Source organism: Mobula hypostoma, chromosome 22 (genome assembly GCF_963921235.1).
Source record: "Mobula hypostoma chromosome 22, sMobHyp1.1, whole genome shotgun sequence".
Classification (NCBI taxonomy): Eukaryota; Metazoa; Chordata; class Chondrichthyes; order Myliobatiformes; family Myliobatidae; genus Mobula; species Mobula hypostoma.
In genome coordinates this window covers 966187-991268 of record NC_086118.1, presented here as the reverse complement: position 1 = coordinate 991268, position 25082 = coordinate 966187, and the positions used below count along the sequence as shown (strand labels likewise).

Here is a 25082-nt window from a genome sequence, read left to right as displayed (position 1 = left end):
AGCCCCTCTGCATCCTATCTGTTTCCGCAACATTACCTGCCCCTCCACCAATCTTTGTATCATCTGCAAACTTGGCAACAAAGCCATTTATTCCATCATTTATATACAGCATAAAAAGTGGTCCCAACACCAACCCCTGCAGAACACCACTAGTCACTGGCAGCCGATCAGAAAAGGATCCTTTCATTCCCACTCACGGCCTCCTACCAATCAGCTAATGCTCTAACCTTGTTAGTAACTTTCCTGTAATACCATGGCCTCTTAATTTGGTAAGCAGTCTATGTGGCACCTTGTCAAAGGCCTTCTGAAAGTCCAAATACACAACATCCACTTCATCCTCTTTATCCATCCTACTTGTAGCCTCTTCAAAGAATTCTAACAAGTTCATCAGGCAGGATTTTCCCTGAAAGAAACCATGCTGACTTTATACCATCTTGTCCTGTGTCACCAAGTACTCCATCACCTTATCCTTAACAACTGGCTCTAAACAAAGATTAACAATCACCAATTAAGCTGAGAACATGAAGCATAAACAGCCCTTGAAATGAATCTGTTTTCAAGTACTGAATGAAGTGATGAATGCAGTTATCCATGCCAAGTTCAGGAGCCTGACAGTTGTAGGGTAATAACTGCTCCTGAACTTATTGGTACAGGACCCAAGGTTTCTGTACCTTCTGCCTGAAAGTTGTAGTGAGAAGCAGGCAGGGCTTGGGTGGTGGGAGTCTTTGAGGATGGATGCTGTTTTTTTAATGGCAGTGCTCCATGCAAGTGTACTCAATGGTAGGGAGGGCTTTGGCTGTGTCCACCATTTTCTGCAGCCTGTTCTAGACACTAGAATATTACATCACAGTACAGGCCCTTCGGTCCTCGATGTTGTCCCAACCCATATATTCCTTTAAAAAAAGTACTAAACCCACACTACCCCGTAACCCTCTATTTTTCTTTCATCCATGTGCCTGTTCAAGAGGCTCTTAAATACCCCTAATGTTTTAGCCTCCACCACCAACCCTGGCAAGTCATTCCAGGGACCCACAACCCTCTGTGTAAATAAAAAAAAAACAAACTTACCCCTGCTGTCTCTCCTAAACTTCCCTCCCTTAACTTTGTACATATGCCCCTATCAAGTCCCCTCTCATCCTTCTACACGCCGAAGAGAAACATAGAAAATAGGTGCAGGAGTAGGCCATTCGGCCCTTCGAGCCTGCACCACCATTCAGTATGATCATGGCTGATCATCCAACTCAGAACCCTGTACCAGCCTTCCCTCCATACCCCCTGATCCCTTTAGCCACAAGGGCCATATCTAACTCCCTCTTAAATATAGCCAATGAACTGGCCTCAACTGTTTCCTGTGGCAGAGAATTCCACAGATTCACCACACTCTGTGTGAAGAAGTTTTTCCTAATCTCGGTCCTAAAGGGCTTCCCCTTTATCCTCAAACTGTGACCCCTCCTTCTGGACTTCCCCAACATCGGGAACAATCTTCCTGCATCTAACCTGTCCAATCCCTTTAGGATTTTATATGTTTCAATAAGATCTCCCCTCAATCTTCTAAATTCCAGAGAGTACAACCCCAGTTCATCCATTCTTTCTTCATATGAAAGTCCTGCCATCCCAGGAATCAATCTGGTGAACCTTCTTTGCACTCCCTCTATGGTAAGAATGTCTTCCCTCAGATTTGGGGAACAAAACTGCACACAATACTCCAGGTGTGGTCTCACCAAGGCCTTGTACAACTGCAGTAGTACCTCCCTGCTCCTGTACTCAAATCCTCTTGCTATAAATGCCAGCATACCATTCGCCTTTTTCACCGCCTGCTGTACCTGCATGCCCACTTTCAATGACTGGTGTATAATGACACCCAGGTCTCGTTGCACCTCCCCTTTTCATAATCCACCACTATTCAGATAATAATGCTTTCCTGTTTTTGCCACCAAAGTGGATAACCTCACATTTATCCACATTAAATTGCATCTGCCATGATTTTGCCCACTCACCTAATCTATCCAAGTCACCCTGCATCCTCTTAGCATCCCCCTCACAGCTAACACTGCCTCCCAGCTTTGTGTCATCCGCAAACTTGGACATGCTGCATTTAATTCCCTCATCCAAGTCATTAATATATATTGTAAACAACTGGGGCCCCAGCACTGAGCCTTGCGGTACCCCACTAGTCACTGCCTGCCATTCTGAAAAGGTCCCGTTTATTCCCACTCTTTGCTTCCTGTCTGCCAACCAATTCTCTATCCACATCAATACCTTACCCCCAATACCCTGTGCTTTAAGTTTGCACACTAATCTCCTGTGTGGGACCTTGTCAAAAGCCTTTTGAAAATCCAAATATACTACATCCACTGGTTCTTCCCTATCTACTCTACTAGTTACATCCTGAAAAAATTCTATGAGATTCGTCAGACATGATTTCCTTTCACAAATCCATGCTGACTTTGTCCGATGATTTCACCGCTTTCCAAAAGTGCTGCTATCACATCTTTGATAACTGACTCGAGCATTTTCCCCACCACCAATGTTAGGCTAACTGGTCTATAATTCCCCGGTTTCTCTCTCCCTTTTTTAAAAAGTGGGGTTACATTAGCCACCCTCCAATCCTCAGGAACTAGTCCAGACTCTAAAGTGTTTTGAAAAATTATCACTAATGTATCCACTATTTCTTGGGCTACTTCCTTAAGCAGTCTGGGATGCAGACCATCTGGCCCTGGGGATTTATCTGCCTTTAATCCCTTCAATTTACCTAACACCACTTACATACTAACATGTATTTCCCTCAGTTCCTCCATATCACTGGACCCTCTGTCCCCTACTATTTCCAGAAGATTATTTATGTCCTCCTTAGTGAAGACAGAACCAAAGTAGTTATTCAATTGGTCTGCCATGTCCTTGCTCCCCATAATCAATTCACCTGTTTCTGTCTGTAGGGGACCTACATTTGTCTTAACCAATCTTTTTCTTTTCACACATCTATAAAAGCTTTTACAGTCAGTTTTTATGTTCCCTACCAGTTTTCTCTCAATCTTTTTTCCCTTTCCTAATTAAGCCCTTTGTCCTCCTCTGCTGAACTCTGAATTTCTCCCAGTCCTCAGGTGAGCCACTTTCTCTGGCTAATTTGTATGCTTCTTCTTTGGAATTGATACTATACCTAATTTCCCTTGTCAGCCACGGGTGCACTACATTCCTTGATTTATTCTTTTGCCAAACTGGAATGAACAATTATTGTAGTTCATCCATGTGATCTTTAAATGCTTGCCATTGCATATCCACCGTCAACCCTTTAAGTGTCATTTGCCAGTCTATCTTAGCTAATTCACGTCTCATACCTTCAAAGTTACCCCTCTAAGTTCAGGACCTTTGTTTCTGAATTAACTATGTCACTCTCCATCTTAATGAAGAATTCCACCATATTATGGTCACTCTTACCCACAGGTCCTCTCACGACAAGATTGCTAATTAACCCTTCCTGATTGCTCAATACCCAGTCTAGAATAGCCTGCTCTCTGGTTGGTTCCTTGACATGTTGGTTCAAAAAACCATCCCGCATACATTCCAAGAAATCCTCTTCCTCAGCACCCTTACTAATTTGATTCACCCAATCTATATGTAGATTGAAGTCACCCATTATAACTGCTGTTCCTTTATTTCATGCATTTCTAATTTCCTGTTTAATACCATCCCCAACCTCATTACTACTGTTAGGTGGCCTGTACACAACTCCCACCAGCGTTTTCTGCCCCTTAGTGTTACGCAGCTCTACCCATAGCGATTCCACATCCTCCCGGCTAATGTCCTTCCTTTCTATTGCGTTAATCTCCTCTCTAACCAGCAATGCTACCCCACCTCCTTTTCTTTAATGTCTATCCCTCCTGAATATTGAATATCCCTGAATGTTGAGCTCCCATCCTTGGTCACCCTGGAGCCATGTCTCTGTGATCCCAACTATATCATATTCATTAATAACAATCTGCACTTTTAATTCATCCACCTTGTCCCAGCTATGCTGACCTTGCCTCTTATGACTTGTTTTCCAATCCAGGCAATATCCTGGTAAATCTCCTCTGCACCCTCTCCATAGCTTCCACATCCTTCCTATAATGAGGTGACCAGAATTGAACACAATACTCTAAGTGTGGTCCCACCAGAGATTTGTAGAGTTGCAACATGACCTCTCTACTCTTAAACTCAATCCCCCTATTAATGAAGGCTAGCATCCCATAGGCCTTCATAACTATCCTATCAACTTGCGCAGTGACCTTGAGGGAGGTATGGATTTGAACCCCAAGGTCCCTCTGTTCATCCACACTCTTAAGTGACCATTAACCCTGTACTCAGCCTTCTGGTTTGTCCTTCCAAAATGCATCACCTCACACTTATCAGGATTGAACTCCATCTGCCACTTTTCTGCCCAAGTCTGCATCCTGTCTATATCCTCTTGTAACCTTCGACAACCTACAGCTCCATCCACAACTTCTCCAATCTTGGTGTCATCAGCAAACTTACTCACCCATCCTTCCGCCTCTTCATCCAGGTCATTTATAAAAATAACAAAGAGCAGGGGTCCCAGGACAGATCCTTGTGGCACTCCACTAGTCAACGACCTCCAGGCAGAATACTTTCCTTCCACTACTACCCTCTGCTTTCTTCCATTTAAGCCAATTTTTTATCCAAACAGCCAAGGTTCCACTGATCCCATGCCTCATGACTTTCTGGATGAGTATCTCATGGGAGACCTTGTCAAATGCCTTGCTAAAATCCATGTAGACCACATCTACTGCCCTATCCTTGTCAATTTCTTTTGTTACCTCTTCAAAAAAAAACAACTCAATTAGGCTCGTGAGGCACGACCTTCCCTTCACAAAGCCATGTTGACTATCCTTGAGTAGACTGCACTTCTCCAAGTGCTCGTAGATCCTATTCTTAAGAATCCTTTCCAATAGTTTGCAGACCACCAACGCAAGACTCTCCGGTCTACAGTTCCCAGGATTCTCCCTATTACCTTTTTTAAACAAGGGAACTACATTTGCCATTCTCCAATTCTCCGGCACCTCCCCTGCAGCCAAAGAGGATTCAAAGATCATAGCTACTGCTCCAGCAATCTCTTCTCTCACTTCCCACAGCAACCTGGGGTATATCACATCCAGCCCTGGCGACTTATCATCTTGATGTTTTTAAGATGATCCAACACTACTTCTTCCTTAATCTCTACATTGTCCAGCACACAGGCATGTTCTATTTTGATCTCACCCTGATCAAGGTCCTTTTCACAGAATTTTTGGACAGGACCTACAGCAAGATCGTTATACCGAAGATACCGGGGGGGGGGGGTGCGACGATGAGGAAGGGGTGGATGCTTGGAGTACAGGAGACCCCGAGGGATGTACCTCTTGTTAACAGTTTCACCCTCTTGGAAGCTGTTGGGACAGAAGACACTGCCAGTCTGAGAGGCGGACAGGTCTGCGAGTCAAAAATTGGTGCTGAAGCAAAGCCGAGGAGACAGAAGTCAGACAGAGCCGTGGTAGTAGTGGACTCAATAGTGAGAGGCACAGAAAGGGGTTTCTGCGGCAACAGGCAGGATTTAAAGATGGTGTGTTGCCCCCTGGTGCCAGGATCCAGGACATCACAGACCGATTGCAGGGCATCCTCAAAGGTGAAGGTGGACAGCCGGAAGTGGTGGTGCATGTCGGCACAAATGACGTCGGGAGGAAGAGGAAAGAAATTCTGCAGCGTGACTTCAGAGAACTCAGAAGGTTGAAAAGCAGGACCTCCAGGGTGGTTATCTCCGGTTTGCTTCCAGTTCCTTGTGCTGGTGAGGGCAGGAACAGGGAGATAGAGGATCTGAATGTGTGGCTGAGGAGCTGGTGCGGGAGGCAGGGATTTAGATTCTTGGACCACTGGGATCTGTTTTGGGGTAAGGATGAATTGTACAGAAGGGACAGATTGCATCTTAACAGACAGGGAACCAGCATTCTGGTCGACAGGTTTACCACTGCTACACGGGTGTGTTTAAACTAAGTAGTGGGGGGAAGGGGACGAACTGGAAATATAAGAACAGAGTTAAAAGGGAAAGAGAAAATAAGTTAAGAAAGACAACAGAATTAAAGGGGCAGAAAGCTCAGGAAGGGATCGGAGAGTATGGCCAAGTGCAATAGGAATTAATGTGAAAGGTGAGGGGAGTAAAAGTATTACTTTAAATAGATTAGAAGTATCATATATGAATGCACGGAGAAATAAAGTGGATGAGCTTGAGACTCAGTTGGAAATTGGCAAGTATGATGTTGTGGGAATAACAGAGACATGGCTGCAAGAGGACCAGGGCTAGGAAATGAATATTCAGGGATATACATCCTATTGAAAGGACAGACAGGTTGGCAGAGGGGGTGGGTTGGCTCTGTTGGTGAGGAATGAAATTCAGTCACTTGCAAGGGGGAACATAGAATCAGGAGATGTAGAGTCAGTATGGATAGAACTGAGAAACTAAGGGCAAAAAGACCCTGATGGGAGTTATCTACAGGCCCCCAAACAGTAGCCTGGATATAGGGTGCAAGTTAAATCAAGAGTTAAAATTGACATGTCATAAAGGTCATTCTACGGTTGTTATGGGGGATTTCAACATGAAGGTAGACTGGGAAAATCAGGTTGGTACTGGTCCCCAAGAAAGGGAGTTTGTGGAATGCCTCAGAGATGGATTCTGCGTCAGCCAATCCTGCCCTTCCTCCAGCCAAGTTTCAGTAATCGCCACAACATCGTAGTTCCACGTACTGATCCATGCTCTAAGTTCCTTTATTCCTAATACTCCTAGCGTTGAAATACACACATTTCAACCCCTCTAACTGGCTATACTTATGTTTTGTCCCCTGCCTGTCCTTCCTCACCAACTCAGAACACATATCATCAGGCAACACACAAAAAATGCTGGTGAACGCAGCAGGCCAGGCAGCACCTATAGGAAGAGGTACAGTCGATGTTTCGGGCCGAGACCCTTCATCAGGACTAACTGAAAGAAGAGATAGTAAGAGATTTGAAAGTGGGTGGGGGAGGGGGAGATCCAAAATGATAGAAGACAGGAGGGGGACGGATGGAGATAAGAGCTGGAAAGTTGATTGGCAGAAGGACTGTCTGGGGCCCTGAATGGTAGTGAAGGAGGAAGTGTTAGGGCATGTGTGGCACTTGTTCCACTTACATGGATAAGTGCCAGAAGGGAGATCGGTGGGAAGGGATGGGGGTGGGGGGGGGGAAGAAACGAATGGACCAGGGAGTCACGTAGGGAGCGATCCCTGTGGAAAGCCCGGGGGGGGGGGAAGAGGAGGGAAAGATGTGCTTAGTGGTGGGATCCCATTGGAGGTGGCAGAAGTTACGGAGAATTATATGTTGAACCCGGAGGCTGGTGGGATGGTAGGTGAGGACAAGGGGAACCCTATTCCTAGTGGGGTGGCAGGAGGGTGGGGTGAGAGCAGATGTACGTGAAATGGGGGAGATGTGTTTGAGAGCAGAGTTGATAGTGGAGGAAGGGAAGCCCCTTTCTTTAAAAAAGGAAGACATCTCCTTCGTCCTGGAAAGAAAAGCCTCATCCTGAGAGCAGATGCGGTGGAGACAGAGGAATTGTAAGAAGGGGATGGCATTTTTGCAAGAGACAGGGTGGGATCATGTTTGCTGTTGTGTGCTGGGGCAGCAGGCTGAGGGTGGCAGACACCAACAGAATCAACAAACTCATTCGTAAGGCCAGTGATGTTGTGGGGCTGGAACTGGACTCTCTCACGGTGGTGTCCGAAAAGAGGATGCTGTCCAAGTTGCATGCCATCTTGGATAATGTCTACCATCCACTACATAATGTACTGGGTGGGCACAGGAGTACATTCAGCCAGAGACTCATTCCACCGAGATGCAGCACAGAGCGTCATAGGAAGTCGTTCCTGCCTGTGGCCATCAAACTTTACAACTCCTCCCTTGGAGGGTCAGACACCCTGAGCCAATAGGCTGGTCCTGGACTTATTTCATAATTTACTGGCATAATTTACATACTACTATTTAACTATTTATGGTTCTATTATTATTTATTATTTATGGAGCAACTGTAATGAAAACCAATTTCCCCCAGGATTAATAAAGTATGACTATGACTATGAAGATGAATAGTCCAGATAGCTGAGAGAGTCTGTAGGCTTATAGTAAACATCAATAGATAAGCTGTGTCCAGAGATAGAGACAAAAAGATCAAGAAAGGGGAGGGAGGTGTCAGAAATGGATCAGGTAAACTTGAGGGCAGGGTGAAAGTTGGAGGCAAAGTTAATGAAGTCAGTGAGCTCAGCATGCGTGCAGGAAGCAGCATCATGTCCTTGTCCTTCTACCATAATCTCTGCACTCACATTCTGATTCCCATCCCCCTGCCAAACTAGTTTAAACCCTCCCCAACAGCTCTAGCAAACCTGCCTGCCAGGATATTGGTCTCTTTTCAGTTCAGGTGCAGCCCGTCCTTTTTGTACAGGTCAGACCTTCCCCAGAAGAGATCCCAATGATCCAGAAATCTGAACCCCTGCCCCTGCACCAACTCTTCAGCCACACATTCATCTGCCATAACTTCCTGTTCCTACCCTCTCTGTCTTGTGGCACAGGCAGCAATCCCGAGATTACCACCGTTGAGGTCCTGCTTTTTAACTTCTTTCCTAACTCCCTATATACTCCTTCTTCAAGACCTCATATCTACTCCTATCTATGTCATGTTCTATTCCTGGTCATCAGTGTTTCCATATCAGGCCATGATGCAAGCAACTAGGATACTCTCCATTGAGAAACTTTTATAGATTCACAGTTGTTGGTGACATGCCAATCTACAGAAACTTGTGTGCTGGTTCCAGGATAGATCCTCAACGTTGATATCAAGAAATGAAAAGTTACTGACCCTCTCAAGCTTTGTTCCCTTAATGTGGACTACTGAGAACTTAATTTTGCATCACTCTTCACCATAGAAAACACCTGCAATATGCCAGAAATTCTTAAGTCTCAGGGCAGAAGCGAGTGCAGTTACTACTACCAAGGAGACAGTGGTTAGGAAGCTGAAGGGTCTCGAAGTACATAGGTCACCTGGACTAGATGGACTACACCTGAAGAGATTGATTAGTAATCTTTCAATAATCACTAGATCCTGGAATGGATCTGGAGGACAGGAAAATTGCAATGCTACTTCACTCTAAGAATGGAAGGAGGCAGAATAAAGAAAACTGAGGGCCAGTTAGGCTGCCCTCAGTGGTTGGGATGATGTTGGAGTTCATTATTAAGAATGAGGTTTTCGGTACTTGGAGGCACATGATAAAATAGGCCAAAGTCAGCATGGTTTTCTTAAGCTCTGTTAGAATTCTTTGAGGAAATAACAGGCAGCATAGACAGTGAAGGCTGGAAACTTGGATTTTCAGAAGACCTTAGACAAAGTGCCACACTCAAGGCTGCTAAACACTGTAAGAGCACATGATATTACAGGAAAGATTCTAGCATGGATAGAAGATTGGCTTACTGGCAGGAGGCAAAGAGTGGGAATAAATGGGGTATTTTCTGACCATCTGCAAATGACTAGCATGTTCCACAGGGATCAGTGTTGGGACCACTTTTCACATTATATATCAATGATTTTGATGATGGAATTGATGGCTTTGTGGCCAAGTTTGCAGATTATACAAAGATAAGTGGAGGGGCAGGTTTTGTTGAGTAAAAGGGAGTCTGCAGAAAGACTTCAACAGATTAGCAGAATGGGCAAAGAAATGGAAGATGGAATATAGTGTATGGTCATGCATTTTGGTTGAAGGAGTGAAGGTGCAGACCATTTTCTAAATGGGGAGCAAATTTAGAAATCAGAGGTGCAAAGAGACTCGGGAATCCTCATGCAGGATTCCCCAAAAGGCAATTTGCAGGTTGAGTAGGTGGTGAGAAAGGCAAATGCAGTGTTAACATTCATTTAAAAGAGGACTACAATATAAAAGGATGTAATGCTGAGGCTTCATAAGGCACTGGTGAGACCTCACCTTGAGTATTGTGAGGCATTGGTCAGACTGCAACTGGAATTATTGGGAGTAGGTTTGAGCCACTTATCCAAAAAAAGTTGTGCTGGTATTGGAACATCCAGAGGATGCTCCTGGAACAAAACAGTTTATGTATGATGGCTCTAGTGCCTGTACTCGCTGCAGTTCAGAAGAATGCCAAGAGATCTCATTGAAACCTAGTAAATATTGAAAGGCCTAGACAGTGGATGGGGAAAGGACGAGTCCTATTGTGAGCAAGTCCAAGGCCAGAGGGCACAACCTCAGAAAACAAAGATCCCTTTAGAATAGAGATGAGGAGGAATTTCTTTAGCCAAAGGGTGCTAAATCTGTGGAATTCATTAACACAGATGGCTGTGGAGGCCGAGGCGTTGAGTATATTTAAAGCAGAGGTTGATAGGTTCTTGATTACAAAGAAGAAAAAGTCTGCAGATGTTGGAAATCCAAGCAACACACAAAACACTGGAGGAACTCAACAGGCCAGACAGCATCTATGTAAAGAATTACAGTTGACGTTTCAGGCCGAAACCTTTCGGCAGGATTGAAGAAAAAAGCTGAAAAGTAGATTTGAAAGGTGGGAGGAGGGGAGAGAAATGCCAGGTGATAGGTGAAACTTGGAGGGGGAGGGATGAAGCAAAGAGCTAGGAAGTTGATTGGGGAAAGGGACAGAAGGCCATGGAAGAAAGAAGAAAGCGGGGAAGCAGCACCAGAAGGAGGCGGTGTGCGGTGAAGCTAACAAGAGAAAGAGACAAGGGGATGGGAAATGGTGAAGTGGGAGCAGAGGCATTACTAGAAGTTTGAGAAATCAATGTACATGCCATCAGGTTGAAGGTTACCCAAATGGAATACAAGATGTTATTCCTCCAACCCAAGTGTGGCTTTATCACAACACTGGAGGTGGCCATGGAATGGACGTATCACAATGGGAATGGGAAGTGGAATTGGAATGGAAAGTGGAATTAAAATGGGTGGCCATTGGGAGATCCCGCTTGTTCTCCTAGTCTCCCAATCTACGTCGGGTGTCACTGATATACAAGAGGCCACACCTGGAGCACCAAACACAGTATACGACTCCAACAGACTCACAGGTGAAATGTCACCTTACCTGGAAGGACTGTTTGGGGCCCTGAATGGTAGTGAGGGAGGTGGTGTAGGGGCAGGTGAAACACTTATTCTGCTCGCAAGGATAGATGCAATGAGGGAGATCAGTGAGGAGGGATGAATGGACAAGGGAGTTGCATTGGGGGTGATCCCTGTGGAAAGCAAAAAGTGGGGGGAGGGGGAGGGAAGATGTGTTTGGTGGTGGGATCCAGATGGAGGTGGAAGGTTCTTGATTAGTAAGGGCATCAGAAGTTACAGGGAGAATGGGGTTGAGAGGGTTAATAAATCAGCCATGATGGAATAGTGCTGCAGATTTGATTAAGCGAATAGCCTAATCCTACTCCTTTGTCTTATGGCTCAAGCACCCTGGCTTCTTCCTCCTGTAGTCAATAATCAGCTCTTTCATTTTGTAGATGTTGAGTGCGAGACTGCTGTCACCATCATCATCAGGTGCCATGCCCAGTTTGAGCTTGGACTGCCATGGCCCACACATGCCTGTTTCGGGTCAAGTGGATCAATTCATTGGTATCCATTTCCAGTTTGCTGGCTGCTGTCTCCATCATCAATTGTCTTTATCTTCCTCTTGCTTTCTTCCCTTCAATCTTTCCCATATTTACTGTGCAGTCTAACTCCTCTTTCCTAATCACATGTCCAATGAAGTTCCGTTGCCTTTTCATGATCTCATACATTATTTCTTTGTGTTTGCTCTGTTCATGACATCCGCGTTAGATATTTGTTTCTTCCATGATATTCTTTGCATTCTCCTCAAAAACCACATCTCTGCTGCTTCAATTTGTTTCCTCATGTTACTAGATATTGTCCAACATTCTGAGCAGTATAACATAACTGGATAAACATAGCATTTCAGTACTCTAAGGTGGGTTGTCATGCCTAGCTTAGTATTGGTCAGTATACTCTTCATTCTTGTAAAAGTGTCTTTTGCCATACCTATTCTTCTTTTGATGTCCATGTCACACCTGCCATCTGATGTCACCCAGCTTCCTAAGTAGCAAAAGTTCTGTAATTGTTTTATGTCTGTTGATGCTGTGGCATCACCTAACCAGCTTTTTAGTCTCCCTCTTGCCGTCATATCCTAACTTGTATCAAGGTCTATGCTCACAGAGCTGTTCCGAATTTCATCAAGCTCATCCTGGTTTTCAAATTTCTCCATGTTACAATACCCACCCCCTTCCCCCACAATATCCCAGCAATCTCTAAACCTACATCACTACTTCTCCAATCTTAGAAGCTTGCTCATCTTCTATTACGGGAGCGGCTGCACTCAAGGCAAGAACAGCAACAGTACAAGCCACTACCTAAAAATTTATAAAACAGGAAATACTGAAAATAATCTTTAGATCAGGCAACATCTGTGGAAAGAGACAGGAGGTAAAATTTCAGTTTTGAAGACCTTTCACAGCTGGGAAATAAAAGTAGTTTCCTTTTTAAATTGGAGGCTGTGAGGAGGGACAGATAAGACAAAGGAAAGGATCGGCCCAGGCTGCTATGGGGATGAGCTGTAGATGAAGCCATCCTATTGATGACAGCAAGAAATAATGCCAAAAAAGGAATTTGAAAACTGCAAAATGTAGAGCTACACAGTTCCTTTGTGTTCTTTCCAACTGCCTTTAATAACCTCTTAAGCAGATGAAAGCATCTACTGCCAATTCCCGCAACAGATGCGCCATCTCTAGACCAATCTTATAATCTTCACTGCACACACCCTATGGCAAATACAAGCTATCTGCTGGTAGAGCAGTATCCATAGAGGAAAGGAACTGTCAACATTTCAGGTCAAAACTCTACATCAGGATGCAGTGGAGAGGGGAGATAGCCAGTATAAAGAGAGGGAATGGGACCCTTTTGAAAACTTGTGAAAATATTTATAGGTCACATCCCACATTTATTCTAATCTATTCTACTAGCTACATCCATAAAGAGCTCCAATTACATGTGATGTTCCTTTCATTAATCCATGTCAATCATTCAATCTTCTATTCTTCTCTAGGTACTCCATTATTAAATCCATTTTAGATCCCAGACTTTTCCCTACTAATAACATTATGCTAATAAGTCAGTAGTTCCAATTTTCTCTCCTTCAAAAAGTACGATCATATTTGTTAGTCTGCAATTCCTAGTAACCAATAACCTCTCTAGTTACTGAGCCTGGATATTAAATCCACAATGAAACTCAGTAAAGCATAGTCACAATCTTTAATTAAGTGCTTATTTACAAGCAAATTAGCAGACTGATTTTTGGCCAACACCTAGGCAGCGCACAAAGCGAGCCCAAAGCTTTTCAGCCAAACACCACCGTTACATGTACAATAATGTAGACATTAATTAATAAAGTTATTCAGGGTTCCGATCTACCACGAGTGCAATCAGCCGCTTAAAATATGCCGAACAAATGTGGCTGGATGCGTCTGAATACGGTACTGCAGGTTTGCACTAATAGACAATGAAAGACGGACCCACCCATTGGTCTGGAACAGGGCCATTTCATGAATTTTGAGTTGGTCATCGGTAAGCTCCACACAAACCCAAGAGTCACCGGCTACATAAGCAGCACGAGAGCTTTATTTAAAAAAACACGATTTAAAGATGGTCAGAATTTTGCCGAGATGGTTTCCATTGTCAGCACCAACCGTATTCATTACGTGCACAAGGAGCCGTTATTACAGTTAGCTTTCCACAGGTTTACAGCACGGTTCGTTTTTACCCAATTAGTGTTAATGTCAAGTCTGCTGCAGCGTTGTTTTAAAGATGTACTCGCAATTGCTGAAGCAGTGGTCGCCCAATACCCGGGTACAGTACCATTAGCAGTTATAGATATAACCTGCACAAATCGCGTCCGCCCCAAGGAAGACGGCTTGGATCGATATTAACAATGCAGCTCCGTCTTCTCACTGAGGGAGGAGAGCAGGAAACAACGCCCAGACCCGACCGGGTGGGGAGGGGGGTCAGGACCTCCTGCTGGACTGGCAGACGATGAGACCCTTTCTGGGGGTGGGGGGGCGGGGCGGGGGGGGGTTGAGGCGGCCCGAATCGCGGATCCGGTGGGGAGGGGAGGGGAGTCAGGACCTCCTGCTGGACGGGCAGACGATGAGACCCGCTCTTGGGGGGGTGAGGCGGCCCGAATCGCCGAGCCGGAGGGGTGGGGTGGGGAAGGGAAGCGCAGCGCTGAGGCGAACAATCCCATCTCCAGGGCAACAGCAGCCCGGCAGTCTCTCCCCACCCTCCGTAGCAATACCTGGAACTGCTGCGTCCCGTGGAGTCCAGGCCCTGGAAGGTGGTCGTGGTGGTCATGTCTGCCGATCCGCAGTCACCCTGCTGCCCTACCCTGCCGTCCCGTTCTGTGCCGTTACCGGTCGCTCCGCCGTCCGCCGCGGCTTTATTTATAAACCTCGTGCGCTCTGATTGGCGCGAGCGCCGGAGTCCGCGTTTCCCGTTCTCCCATTGGCAGGTAGGGCCAGCCGTACGCGGTCTTGCAAGCGGCGATTGGCTGTTGGTGATGCCAGTCATGGCCCGGGGGGCGGCCGGACGGCGCGGGCTTTGTTCGAGATGAGATGATGTAATGAGTTAAACGGGCGCGTCTCCCCGGCGTTGACAGCACCGGACAAAGGGGTAGAGTGGCCACGGCCAGGGACAAGCCGGCTCTCGGGACAACACTAATCCTCTGCTCTGTCCCATCAAACTCCCGCTGCATGACTTCAATTACACTGAACACCTCTGAAAAAAACAGCCGTGTGTTGGTTTGTTTGTGGACACAGTTTATACACTACATCTAATAATATTTATTTAAAACCGAAACACCATCAGCAACGAGCCTTGTTCTTAACTAGAGCTGAACCATAACGTTGATTTCCTGTTAATTGTGCAGAACTTTAATTGCTGTGATTTCATTAATTGCTAAGCGGTAAATTTCAACCCTCACTTCAGCTAAATGAGAAACATTGTGTACCGAGGGCCACGACGGGTTGTTTGCATTCCGTATTTCCTAATTGGAAATAATGGCCGCCCCTCTCTGGATCCTGATACGTTTCACCCCTTGCTTATCAAAAATTTGTATAACTACTGTGTTTTGAGGGAGAGTTCAATAAACACTCACAATTGAATTGAATTGACTTTATTTCTTACATCCTTCAAATACATGAGGAATAAAAATTTTTACGTCTCCATCGCGATGTGCAATCATAGTAATTTATAATAATTAGAACAGTCAATGTAATATAGAGTACACATCAATCTGATGGCCTGGTGGAAGAAGCTGTCCCGGAGCCTGTTGGTCCTGGCTTTAATGCTACGGTACCGCTTCCCAGATGGTAGCAGCTGGAATAGATTGTGGTTGGGATGGTTTGGGTCCCCAGTGATCCTACGGGGCCTTTCTACACACCTGTCCTTGTAAATGTCCTGAGTCATGGGAAGTTCACAACTACAGTTCCCATACCAGGCAGTGATACAGCCAGTCAGGATGCTCTCAATTGTGCCCCTGTAGAAAGTTGTTAGGATTTGGGGGCCCATACCAAACTTCCTCAACCGTCTCAGGTGAAAGAGGAGCTGTTGTGTCTTTTTCACCACACAGCTGGTGTGTACAGACCATGTGAGGTCCTTGGTGATGTGGATGCTGAAGAACTTGAAGCTGTTTACCCTCTCAACCCCAGATCCACTGATGTCAATAGGGGTTAGCCCATCTCCATTCCTCCTGTAATCTACAACCAGCGCCTTTGTTTTTGCGACATTGAGGGAGAGGTTGTTTTGTTGATACTGTGTCAGGGAGATGACTTCTTCCCTGTAGGCCACCTCGTTATTATGAGATTAGACCAATCAATGTAGTGTTGTCAGCAAATTTAATTAGCAGATTGGAGCCATGGGTGGTGATACAGTCATGGGTATACAGGGAGTAAAGGAGGGGACTTAGTACACAGCCCTCTGAAATCAAAACTTTCACCTCATCTTCAACTTAAATGGTCATCCCATACTTCTGAACAAGAAAAAAAAACAGCCTTTTCACATCTATCACAGCCTTGTCTTTTCCACTTTGTAGAATCCCCTCTTTCAATCAAGTCCTCTTTCACTCTTCTAAGCTCCAGTGGATACACCCTTTCCTGTCCAATCTTGCTTTATAAGACAACCACCTATGTTAAGTATCAGTATACACTGTTTTTACATCCTGAAATAAGGAGACATTTCTGAAGTCTAACCTTCGTGTTTTTGATTTTAATTCCTCTCGCAATAAGCAAAACATCCTGTTATCTTTCCTAATTATTTGCATGGTAGCCTGTTGCAAATCATTCCTTGTGGTGCCACACCCCTCTACAATCTCTCACTGTGTAGATGTGATGCATTCGTATTTTTCAAAAAAGGACAACTCCACCTTTTCCTTCAGTTTTCTCCATCTGTCAGATCTTTCCCTACTCTCTCACTTTGTAGCCTCCTTATATCCTCTTCATAACTTGTTTCTTCATGTCATCGGTGAATTTAGCAATTATTACACTGGTGCCTTTGTTTATTTTAAATGGCAGAAGTCAAGACCCTGGCAATGGCCCTATTTGCTACATTGAAATGTAGAAAATGTAGGGTCTATATGTATGGAAGTGCTAGCAGGCAGGCATTTTAGATGAGAGGGGTAGAAAAAGTCTATAAAAGCCACCAGGCAGGCATTTTGGATAAGCTTAAAGGAGGTAAGCAGAACAAGTTTTACACAGAGAACGATGAGAGTCTGCATGCACTGCCAGGGGTAGTTGCAGAGTCAAATAGCGTAAGGTGTTTAATGCCTGCATGCACTGCCAGGGGTAGTGGCAGAGGCAAATAGTGTAAGGTGTTTACCAGCGAGTTGTTTTTTATGACTCCCCGCTTGCTGTGAAAACAGAGACTCCTCCTTCTGCCTTATTAGGGAGAGAGAGAGTATGTGGTATACCAGGTGAAACACAAAGTCTTTGGGGTAACGGCAAGCTGTTGCTTTGCTCACGCTGGAGCATTCGGTGGCGGTGGGGGAGGGGGATTGTTGCTCGCTGCTGCTTACGCGCGGGAGGGGGAGCTGGGGGGGGAGGAGTTCGGGGTTTTAACATTTGACAGTGTTTCATTCTTTGGGGCTCTCCTCTGTTTTCGTGGATGGTTGTGAAGAAAAAGCATTTCAGGATGTATATTGCATACATTTCTCTGCCATTAAATGTGTCTTTGAAGATCTGGGGACTGGGTTAAAGCAACAGTAGGCTTCACACGCAAAATGCTGGAGGAACTCAGCAGGTCAGGCAACATTTATGGAAAAGCATAAACAGTTGATGTTTCGGGCTGAGACCCTTCATCAGGACTGGAAAAAAAAGAGAAGTCACAGCTATAAAGTTGGGGAGAGGGGAGGAAGAAGTACAAGGCAGTAGGTGATAAATGAAACTGGGAGAGGAGAGGGGTGAAGGAAAGAGCTGGGAAGTTGATTGCTGAAAGAGATACAGGGCTGGAGAAGAGGGAATCTGACAGGAGAGGACAGGAGACCATGGCAGAAAGAGAAGGGGGACAAGCACCAGAGGGAGGAGATGGGCAAGTAAGGAGATGAGGTGGGAGAGGGAAATGGGAATGGGGAATGGTGAGGGGGGCAATTACTGGAAGCTCATGCCATCAGGTTGGAGGCTACCCAGAAAGAATACTGTTTCAGGTGATTCTCCTCCAACCTGAGTGTGGCCTCATTGTGGCGGCAGAAGAGGCCACAGACTGACATGTCAGAATGGAAACGGGAAGTAGAATTTGAAATGGATGGCCACCAGGAGATCCTACTTTTTTCTGGCGGATGGAGCGTGGGTACTTAGCAAAGCGGCCTCCCAATTTACATCGGGTCTCACCGATATACAGGAGGCCACACCGGTTACAGTAGATGACCCCAGCAGACTCCCAGGTGAAGTGTTGCCTTACCTGGAAGGACTGTTTGAGATTCTGGGTGGTAGTAAAGGAGGAGGTGTAGGGGCAGATGTGACACTCGGTCAGCCTACAAGGAGCGAGATCAGTGGGAAGGAACGAATGGAGAAGGGAGTAGTGTAGGGAGCTATCATTGCGGAAAGTGCGGAGAGGTGGAAAAATGTGCTTGGTGACGGGGTCCTACTGGAGATGGCAGAAGTTGTAGGAGATTACGTGCACACCTTTCCCTCTCCCTCCCCCCACTTTCTGCAGAATCGGTCCCTGCATGACACCCTTGTCCACTTGTCCCTCCCCACTGATCTCCCTACTGGTATTTATCTCCATTCAGAACCACAAACAGTCCTTCCAGATGAGGTGACACTTCACCTGTGAGTCTGTTGGGTCATCTATTGTTCCTGGTGCTCCCTGTGTGGTCTCCTGTATATCGGTGAGACCCAATGTAGCTTGGGAGACCGTTTTGCTGATCTCCTATGCACCGTCTGCCAGAAGAAAATGGGATCTCCTGGTGGCCACCCATTTCAATTCTACTTCCCGCTCCCATTCCAACATGTCAGTCCATGACCTCCTCTGCTGCTGCGCTGAGGCCACGCTCAGGGTGGAGGAGCACACTTTATATTCCATCTGGGTAGCGTCTAGCCTGATCGCATGAACATTCATTTCTCGAACTTCTGGTAATTGCCCCCTTCACCATTCCCCATTCCCATTTCCCTCTCCCACCTCATCTCCTTACTTGCCCATCACCTCCCTCTGGTGCTCCTCCCCCTTCCCTTTCTTCCATCGTCTTCTACCTTCTCCTATCAGATTACCTCTTCTCCAGCCCTTTATCTCTTTCACTAATCAACTTCCCGGTTCTTTACTTCACCCTTCCCCCTTTCCTGGTTTCACCCATCACCTGCCACCTTGTGCTTCTTCCTCCCCTCCCTCCCCCAGCTTTCTTACTCTGCCTTCTCATATATTTTTCCAGTCCTGATGAAGGGTCTTGGCCCAAAGAGTCGACTGTTTCCATTTTGCTACCTTACCTGTTGAGTTCCTCCAGCATTCTGTGCGTTGCTTGGATTTACAGAATGTGCAGATTTTCTTGTGATTACTGTTGACAGGATTATTGGGCAGAACAGTGAACAGAAGTGGAGTGTCCGATGCAGGAGTGGGACCCTGAGGGCTTTGACTTGTGAGTCCTTGAAGAAGACCAGTGAGGTCCCTTAACTCTTTAATCCTCCTTCAACCACTCAGATAGACTAATTGCTTAATAACTGTGTAGATGAGACATAAATTAAGTAACTGACACATGGTAATTAAATTAAAAAGACAGTATGCTAGTTCCATGGTTTTGGTAAATTGCATACTTAAAATTATGAATATAATTTTATCCAAATAGAAGGGGGTGGGTTCGACACATTTGGAAAAGTATGGATAAAGTAAAAGGGAAGAGTGGAAAAAAAGACAAAGTTTAGATAGGAATGAAAATTTAACTTTGGATAAGGTGGAGACAAATTTGAAAAATGTTGTGGTGAATATCGGACTGAAGGTGTTACTTTTGAATGAAACAAGATAAATAAGCTTTATCGCACAGTTAGAATTTGATAGGTATAACATTGTGGGCATCAGTCATGGCTGAAAGAAGATCACAACTGGGATCTAAACATCCAAGGATACACATCCTATTGAAAAGACAGACAGGTGAGCGGGGGCGGGGGGCAGTTCCATTGGTTAAAAAAATTAAATCAAATCCTTAGCAAGAGGTGACAGGATCAGAAGATGTAGAATACTTGTGGGTGGAGCTGGAAAATTGCAAGGGTAAAAGGACCTTCATGGGAGTTCTCATCAGGCCAGGATGTGGGGTACAAACTACAGCAAGAAATAGAAAAAAATATGTAAGAAAGGCAATGGTACAGTGGTCATGGGGTCTTGATGCACCATCAATAACTCCAAAAGACTGAAGTAGGTTAAATACTGAAAGACTTTTATTCGCAGTAAAATATGACTTCCAGCATGCTGAGTGTCTGCCCCTGGTCTGAGGGGGAGGAGCAGTGCGAAATCACCTTTATTCAGGGGTCTGTGGGAGGAGCCACAGGGGCAGTCAGCAGAGGGGCGTGTCCAGACAGGTAACCCAGTTACAACATATATATATATGGTTTACCACATTATAGTTTACTACAGGTCTTCAATATGCAGATCAGCTAGGCTGGAACTGAGTCTTAAGAGAAGAAATTTGTAGCAGCTTGAGCTCAGCTGGGAAAAGGCAGTTTTGGATTTGGTGTGAGTAATGAACCAGAATTGATTAATACAAAGTTCAAAGGCACTGATGATAATATGACAGAACTTGAGAGAAAGAAGCTGAAATCAGATGCATTTGTATTACAGTTAAGTAAGGTGACTACGGAGGCTTGAGAGGCGAGCTAGCCAAAGTTGGTTCAAAGAGGATCGTGGCAGGGATGACAGTAAAGCAGCAATGGCTGGAGTTTCTGGGGATAATTGGAACACACAGGATGTTTTCATCCCAAGTGCTCTAAAGGAAGAATAAGGCAACAGTGGCTGACAAAGGAAGTCAAAGGTAACATAAAAGCAAACAAGAGGACATATAATATAGCAAAAATTATCAGGAGGTTAGAGGGTTGGAAAGCTTTTGAAAACCAGAAAACAACTAAAAAAGCAACAACAGGAGAAAAGATAAAACACGAAGGTAAGCTAGCTGATAATGAAGAGAGTACGAAGTTTTTTCAGTTATATAAAGTGTAAGAAAGGCAAGAGTGGACATTGGGCTGCTAGAAAATTATATTGGAGAAGTAGTAATGGAGAACAAAGAAATCTTGGATGAACTATTTTGTGTCCATCTTCACTGTAGAAAGCACCATGGCTAATTCAAGAGTGTTGGGGTCAGATCTGAGTGTAGTCACTATTGCTGAGGAGAAGGTGCTGAAAGGTCTGAAGGTGGATAAATCACTTGACCAAGATGAAAGACATCCCAGGGTCCTGAACGAAGTAGCCAAAAAACATTTTGAAGGTATCTTTCATAAGTCACTAAATTTTGGAATGGTTCCAAGAGACTGAAAATTGCAAATGTCACTCTACTTTTTAAGAAGCGAGGGAAGCAAAAGACAGATACCAGAATAGGCACAGAACATAGATTGTTCCACAAAGCCAACAAAAAGGCAGGCATAGCTAGGACCCATATGGGTGCCCATAGCTACACCTTTAGTTTGGAGGAAGTGGGAGGAGCCAAAGGAGAAATTATTAAGAGTAAGAACTAATTCCACTAGATGGAGCAGAGTGGTGGTAGAGGGGAACTGATTAGGTCTGGAATCCAAAAAGAAGCGGAGAGCTTTGAGACCTTCCTGATGGGGGACTGGACATCCATGGTTAAATAAAGCAGTGGGGGCCAGGGAACTTAAAATCATCGAAAAGTTTAAGAGCGTGAGAAGTGTCACGAACATAGGTCGGAAGGGATTGAACAAGGGGTGATAAAACCGTGTCGAGGTATGCAGAAATGAGTTTGGTGGGGCAGGAGCAAGCTGAGACAATAGGTCAGCCAGGACAGGCAGGTTTGTGGATCTTGGGTAGGAGGTAGAAACGGGAAGTGCGAGGTGTGTGAACTATAAGGTTGGTAGCAGTGGATGGGAGATCCCCTGAGCGGATAAAGTCGGTGATAGTGTGGGAGACAATGGCCTGGTGCTCCTTAGTGGGGTCACGATCGAGGGGTAAATAAGAGGAGGTATCCGCGAGTTGTCGCTGTGCCTTGGCAAGGTAGAGGTCAGTACGCCAGACTACAACAGCACCCCCCTTATCAGCGGGTTTAATAATAATGTTAGGATTAGTGTGGAGGGAGTGGAGAGCAGAGCGTTCCGAAGGAGTGAGGTTGGAATGGGGACAAGGTGCGGTGAAGTCGAGACGGTTGATGTCCCGTCGGCAGTTAGCGATAAAGAGATCCAGAGCAGGCAGAAGACCAGAGCAGGGTGTCCATGAAGAAGAGGAGGGTTGAAGACGGGAGAAGGGGTCATCGGTGGGGGTGGAAGAGTCCTTGCTGAAGAAGTAGGCTCGGAGACGGAGACGGCAGAAGAAAAGTTCCGCATCATGGCGAACACGGAACTCGCTGAGGTGTGGGCGAAGGGGGACAAAGGTGAGGCCCTTACTGAGGACAGAGGGCTCTGCCTCCGACAGTTGAAGGTCGGAGGGGATGGTAAAGACCCGGCACGGATGAGAGCTGGGATCAGAGGGGGGAGGGGGGAGGCTGAGGGTGTCAATGGAGAGGGGAGGGTTGGGGTGAAAAAGGAGGCCTTTTTGGGTTGGCTGCTGGTGATATGTGTTGTTCTGCAGGGGTTAACGTCCAATCCACTACTTTTCCTGTTATGTGTTAATGAAATTGATGGCTTTGTGGTCACATTTGTGGATGATACAAAGATAGGTAGCGGGCAGATAGTGTTGAATCGGCAGAAGGATTTGGACAGGTTGGGAGATTGGGCAGAGAAGTTCAGATAGAATACAGTGGAGTGAAATATATGGTCATGCACTTTGGTAGAAGAAATAAAGGCAAAGAGTATTCTCTAAATCCAGGTGCAGGATTCCCTCAAGGTTAACTGGCAAGTTGAGCTGGTAGTAGGAAAGGAAAGGTACGTCACATCCGGAGTTTCTCCGGTTAGCAGACGATTTCCCTCCACGGCTCTCTGACATAGTGGGGAACCGCATACGAGGCAAGTGGTTTGCCATTGCCTTCTGCCGGGTGAGTTTCCAAAGAGATCACCAGCTCGTAACCCAGCACGGATGGAAAGCGTGCAGGGGAGCCGGCTGGATTCGAACTTGGGACCTCCCAAAGTCCGACGCTGACGGTGGGTGAGCTGGTAGTAAGGAAGGCAAATACAATGTTAGCATTAATTTTGCATGAACTGGAATATGAAGGCAAGAATGTATTGCTGAAGCTTCATAAGACATTGGTCTTGCCTCATTTAGAGTATTATGGACAGTTTTAGGCCTTGTATCTAAGGAAGGATACGTTGGCATTGAGAGGGTTCAGAGGAGGTTGAGAAGAATGACTCCAGGGACGTAATAGTTAGCAGACGAGGAACATTTGGTAGCTCTCAACCTGTACTCACTGAAGATAAGGATTAAGAGAACCTTGCTGAAACATACTGATTATTGAAAGGCCTGGATTGAACGGACGTGGAGAGGATGTTTTCAGTAGTGATAGAATCTAGGATCGGAGGGCACAGTCTAAGAATAAAAGGGTATCTTTTTACAGCAGAGACAAGCTGGAACTTCTTCAGCAAAAGGGTGGTGAATCCGTGCAATTCATTGCCACAGGTGGCTGTGGAGACCCAGTCACTAGGTATATTTAAAACAGAGGTTGATGGGTTCTTAATTAGTAAAGGTGTCAACAGGAAGAAGACGGGAGAGTGGGGTTAAGAGGGAAAAATAAATCAGCCATTATTGGCAGACTCAATAAGCCAAATGGCCGAATTCTGCTCCTGTATCTTATGAGCATCAAAGAACTTGCTTCGCCAGGTTGTTCACCTGCGTGATGTGTTGTTATCATTTGTGAACATGAGTGCCCCATGATCACATGGTGCAAGTACACCTCCTTGAAAAAAACAGCTGATCTTCTGTGTTCTGACAATGTCGGCTAGTATATTGTCTTCAGGAAGGTACCCCTGCAGCAAGACCACCGGCAGTGCAGGAGCTGAAGTTGGGTGGCTCTTTGCCTTGTCGGGCTGACCGGAAGTGCACTGAGAGCGGTAAGTGTAAAGGAGTTGGTTGCTTACTGTTCTGGTTAACAACGGATGGTGCAATCCGGGCCATATTACGATCGAGGAACGTGTTTGTAGACTGGACATTGAACTTTTTACTGTTGGACCCCGGGCATATTCCACTGAGATACAACACTGGGCGTCACGGAAGGTTGTTCCTGCCTGTGGCCATCGAACTTGCAGCTCCTCCCGTGGAGGGTCAGACACCCTGAGCCAATAGGCTGGTCCTGGACTTATTTCCATCTGGCATAGTTTGCATTTTGTTGTTTGATTGTTTGTGGTTTTTGTATTGCTATATTTATGCTCTATTCTTGGTTGGTGCAGCTGTAACGAAACCCAATTTCCCTCGGGATCAATAAAGTATATCTATCTATCTATCTGTCTTGGTGGATATCTGATGAAATTTCCTTCTATCTCATACCCTAAGGCATCTGGAAAAGGAGGTCCTGTACTGACCACCTCTATTTTGCATCTATACATCTCCTGTACCTCAGGGGCCCTGTTGTTGGAGTCATGCTCAGTTTATGCCTATGGCTTTTTAACACATGGGTGGGATCCACTGGCTCTGGAGAAAGAGAAATTCCAGGATCATTCCTGGGTTTCGATGGTGGGATGTGAGTTAGTTTTGCATCCATTTTCTCTGTCATGAGTACATGAAGAGGTTGTCAGAGGTGAGGGTCAGTGGTCAAGCTCTTTGTGAGGAAGTCTGATCTGGGTGAAGCCATCAAGATCTGAGCTCAAGGAGAAGAAGGGCACATTGAGAAACCTGTAGCTAATGGGATCCTCCAGTGCTAGAAATGAAATCATGAATCCAGATCCTATGAAATTTATACTGGGTCTTACCCTTCTATTCCCTGAAAAAATGTCGGGTGGTACATACAAAGCTTGTGAGTTACTGATCCCCGTTGATCTGGTGGAAATAGTCGACTCAGTCCACACTTAGTGTTCTCTTCAGATCTCTTTGGAGATGGTCATTTACATGGGCCAAATGTTATTTACCACTCTTTAAGACTTGTCTGCAAGTTTTCTGGGTTTTGTGACATTTCAGACTCAGTCTGATTTTCACTGTCAGGCAATTGCATCAGCAAGGACACTTCCATCGTGTTCTGTGGAACTGGCAGATCATCAAGAGCATGATTGTTGTACTCCTTTGCAGTCTAACCTCATGGACCAGAGTATTCTTCTATCGATGATTACGATCAAGCCAGAGGAATAATGCTGCTTCAATGGGGAGTACAGGGGAGCATACTGTGTGGTCAGTGCCAGGCAAACCAACAAATGAGCTAACAAAATGGTGAAG

General features: G+C 45.5%; 1 protein-coding gene across 1 annotated transcript in view; it reads right to left on the bottom strand.

Moving 5' to 3' along the window:
* Positions 1-14548, bottom strand: part of jpt1b (Jupiter microtubule associated homolog 1b) — a 78798-nt gene extending 64250 nt beyond the window's left edge. The window contains exon 1 of the mRNA XM_063030848.1: positions 14392-14548. Coding sequence (XP_062886918.1) covers positions 14392-14447 — 56 coding nt within the window. The 5' untranslated portion in view covers positions 14448-14548. The remainder of the gene's footprint in view (positions 1-14391) is intronic.
* Between the last annotated feature and the right edge of the window lie 10534 nt (positions 14549-25082).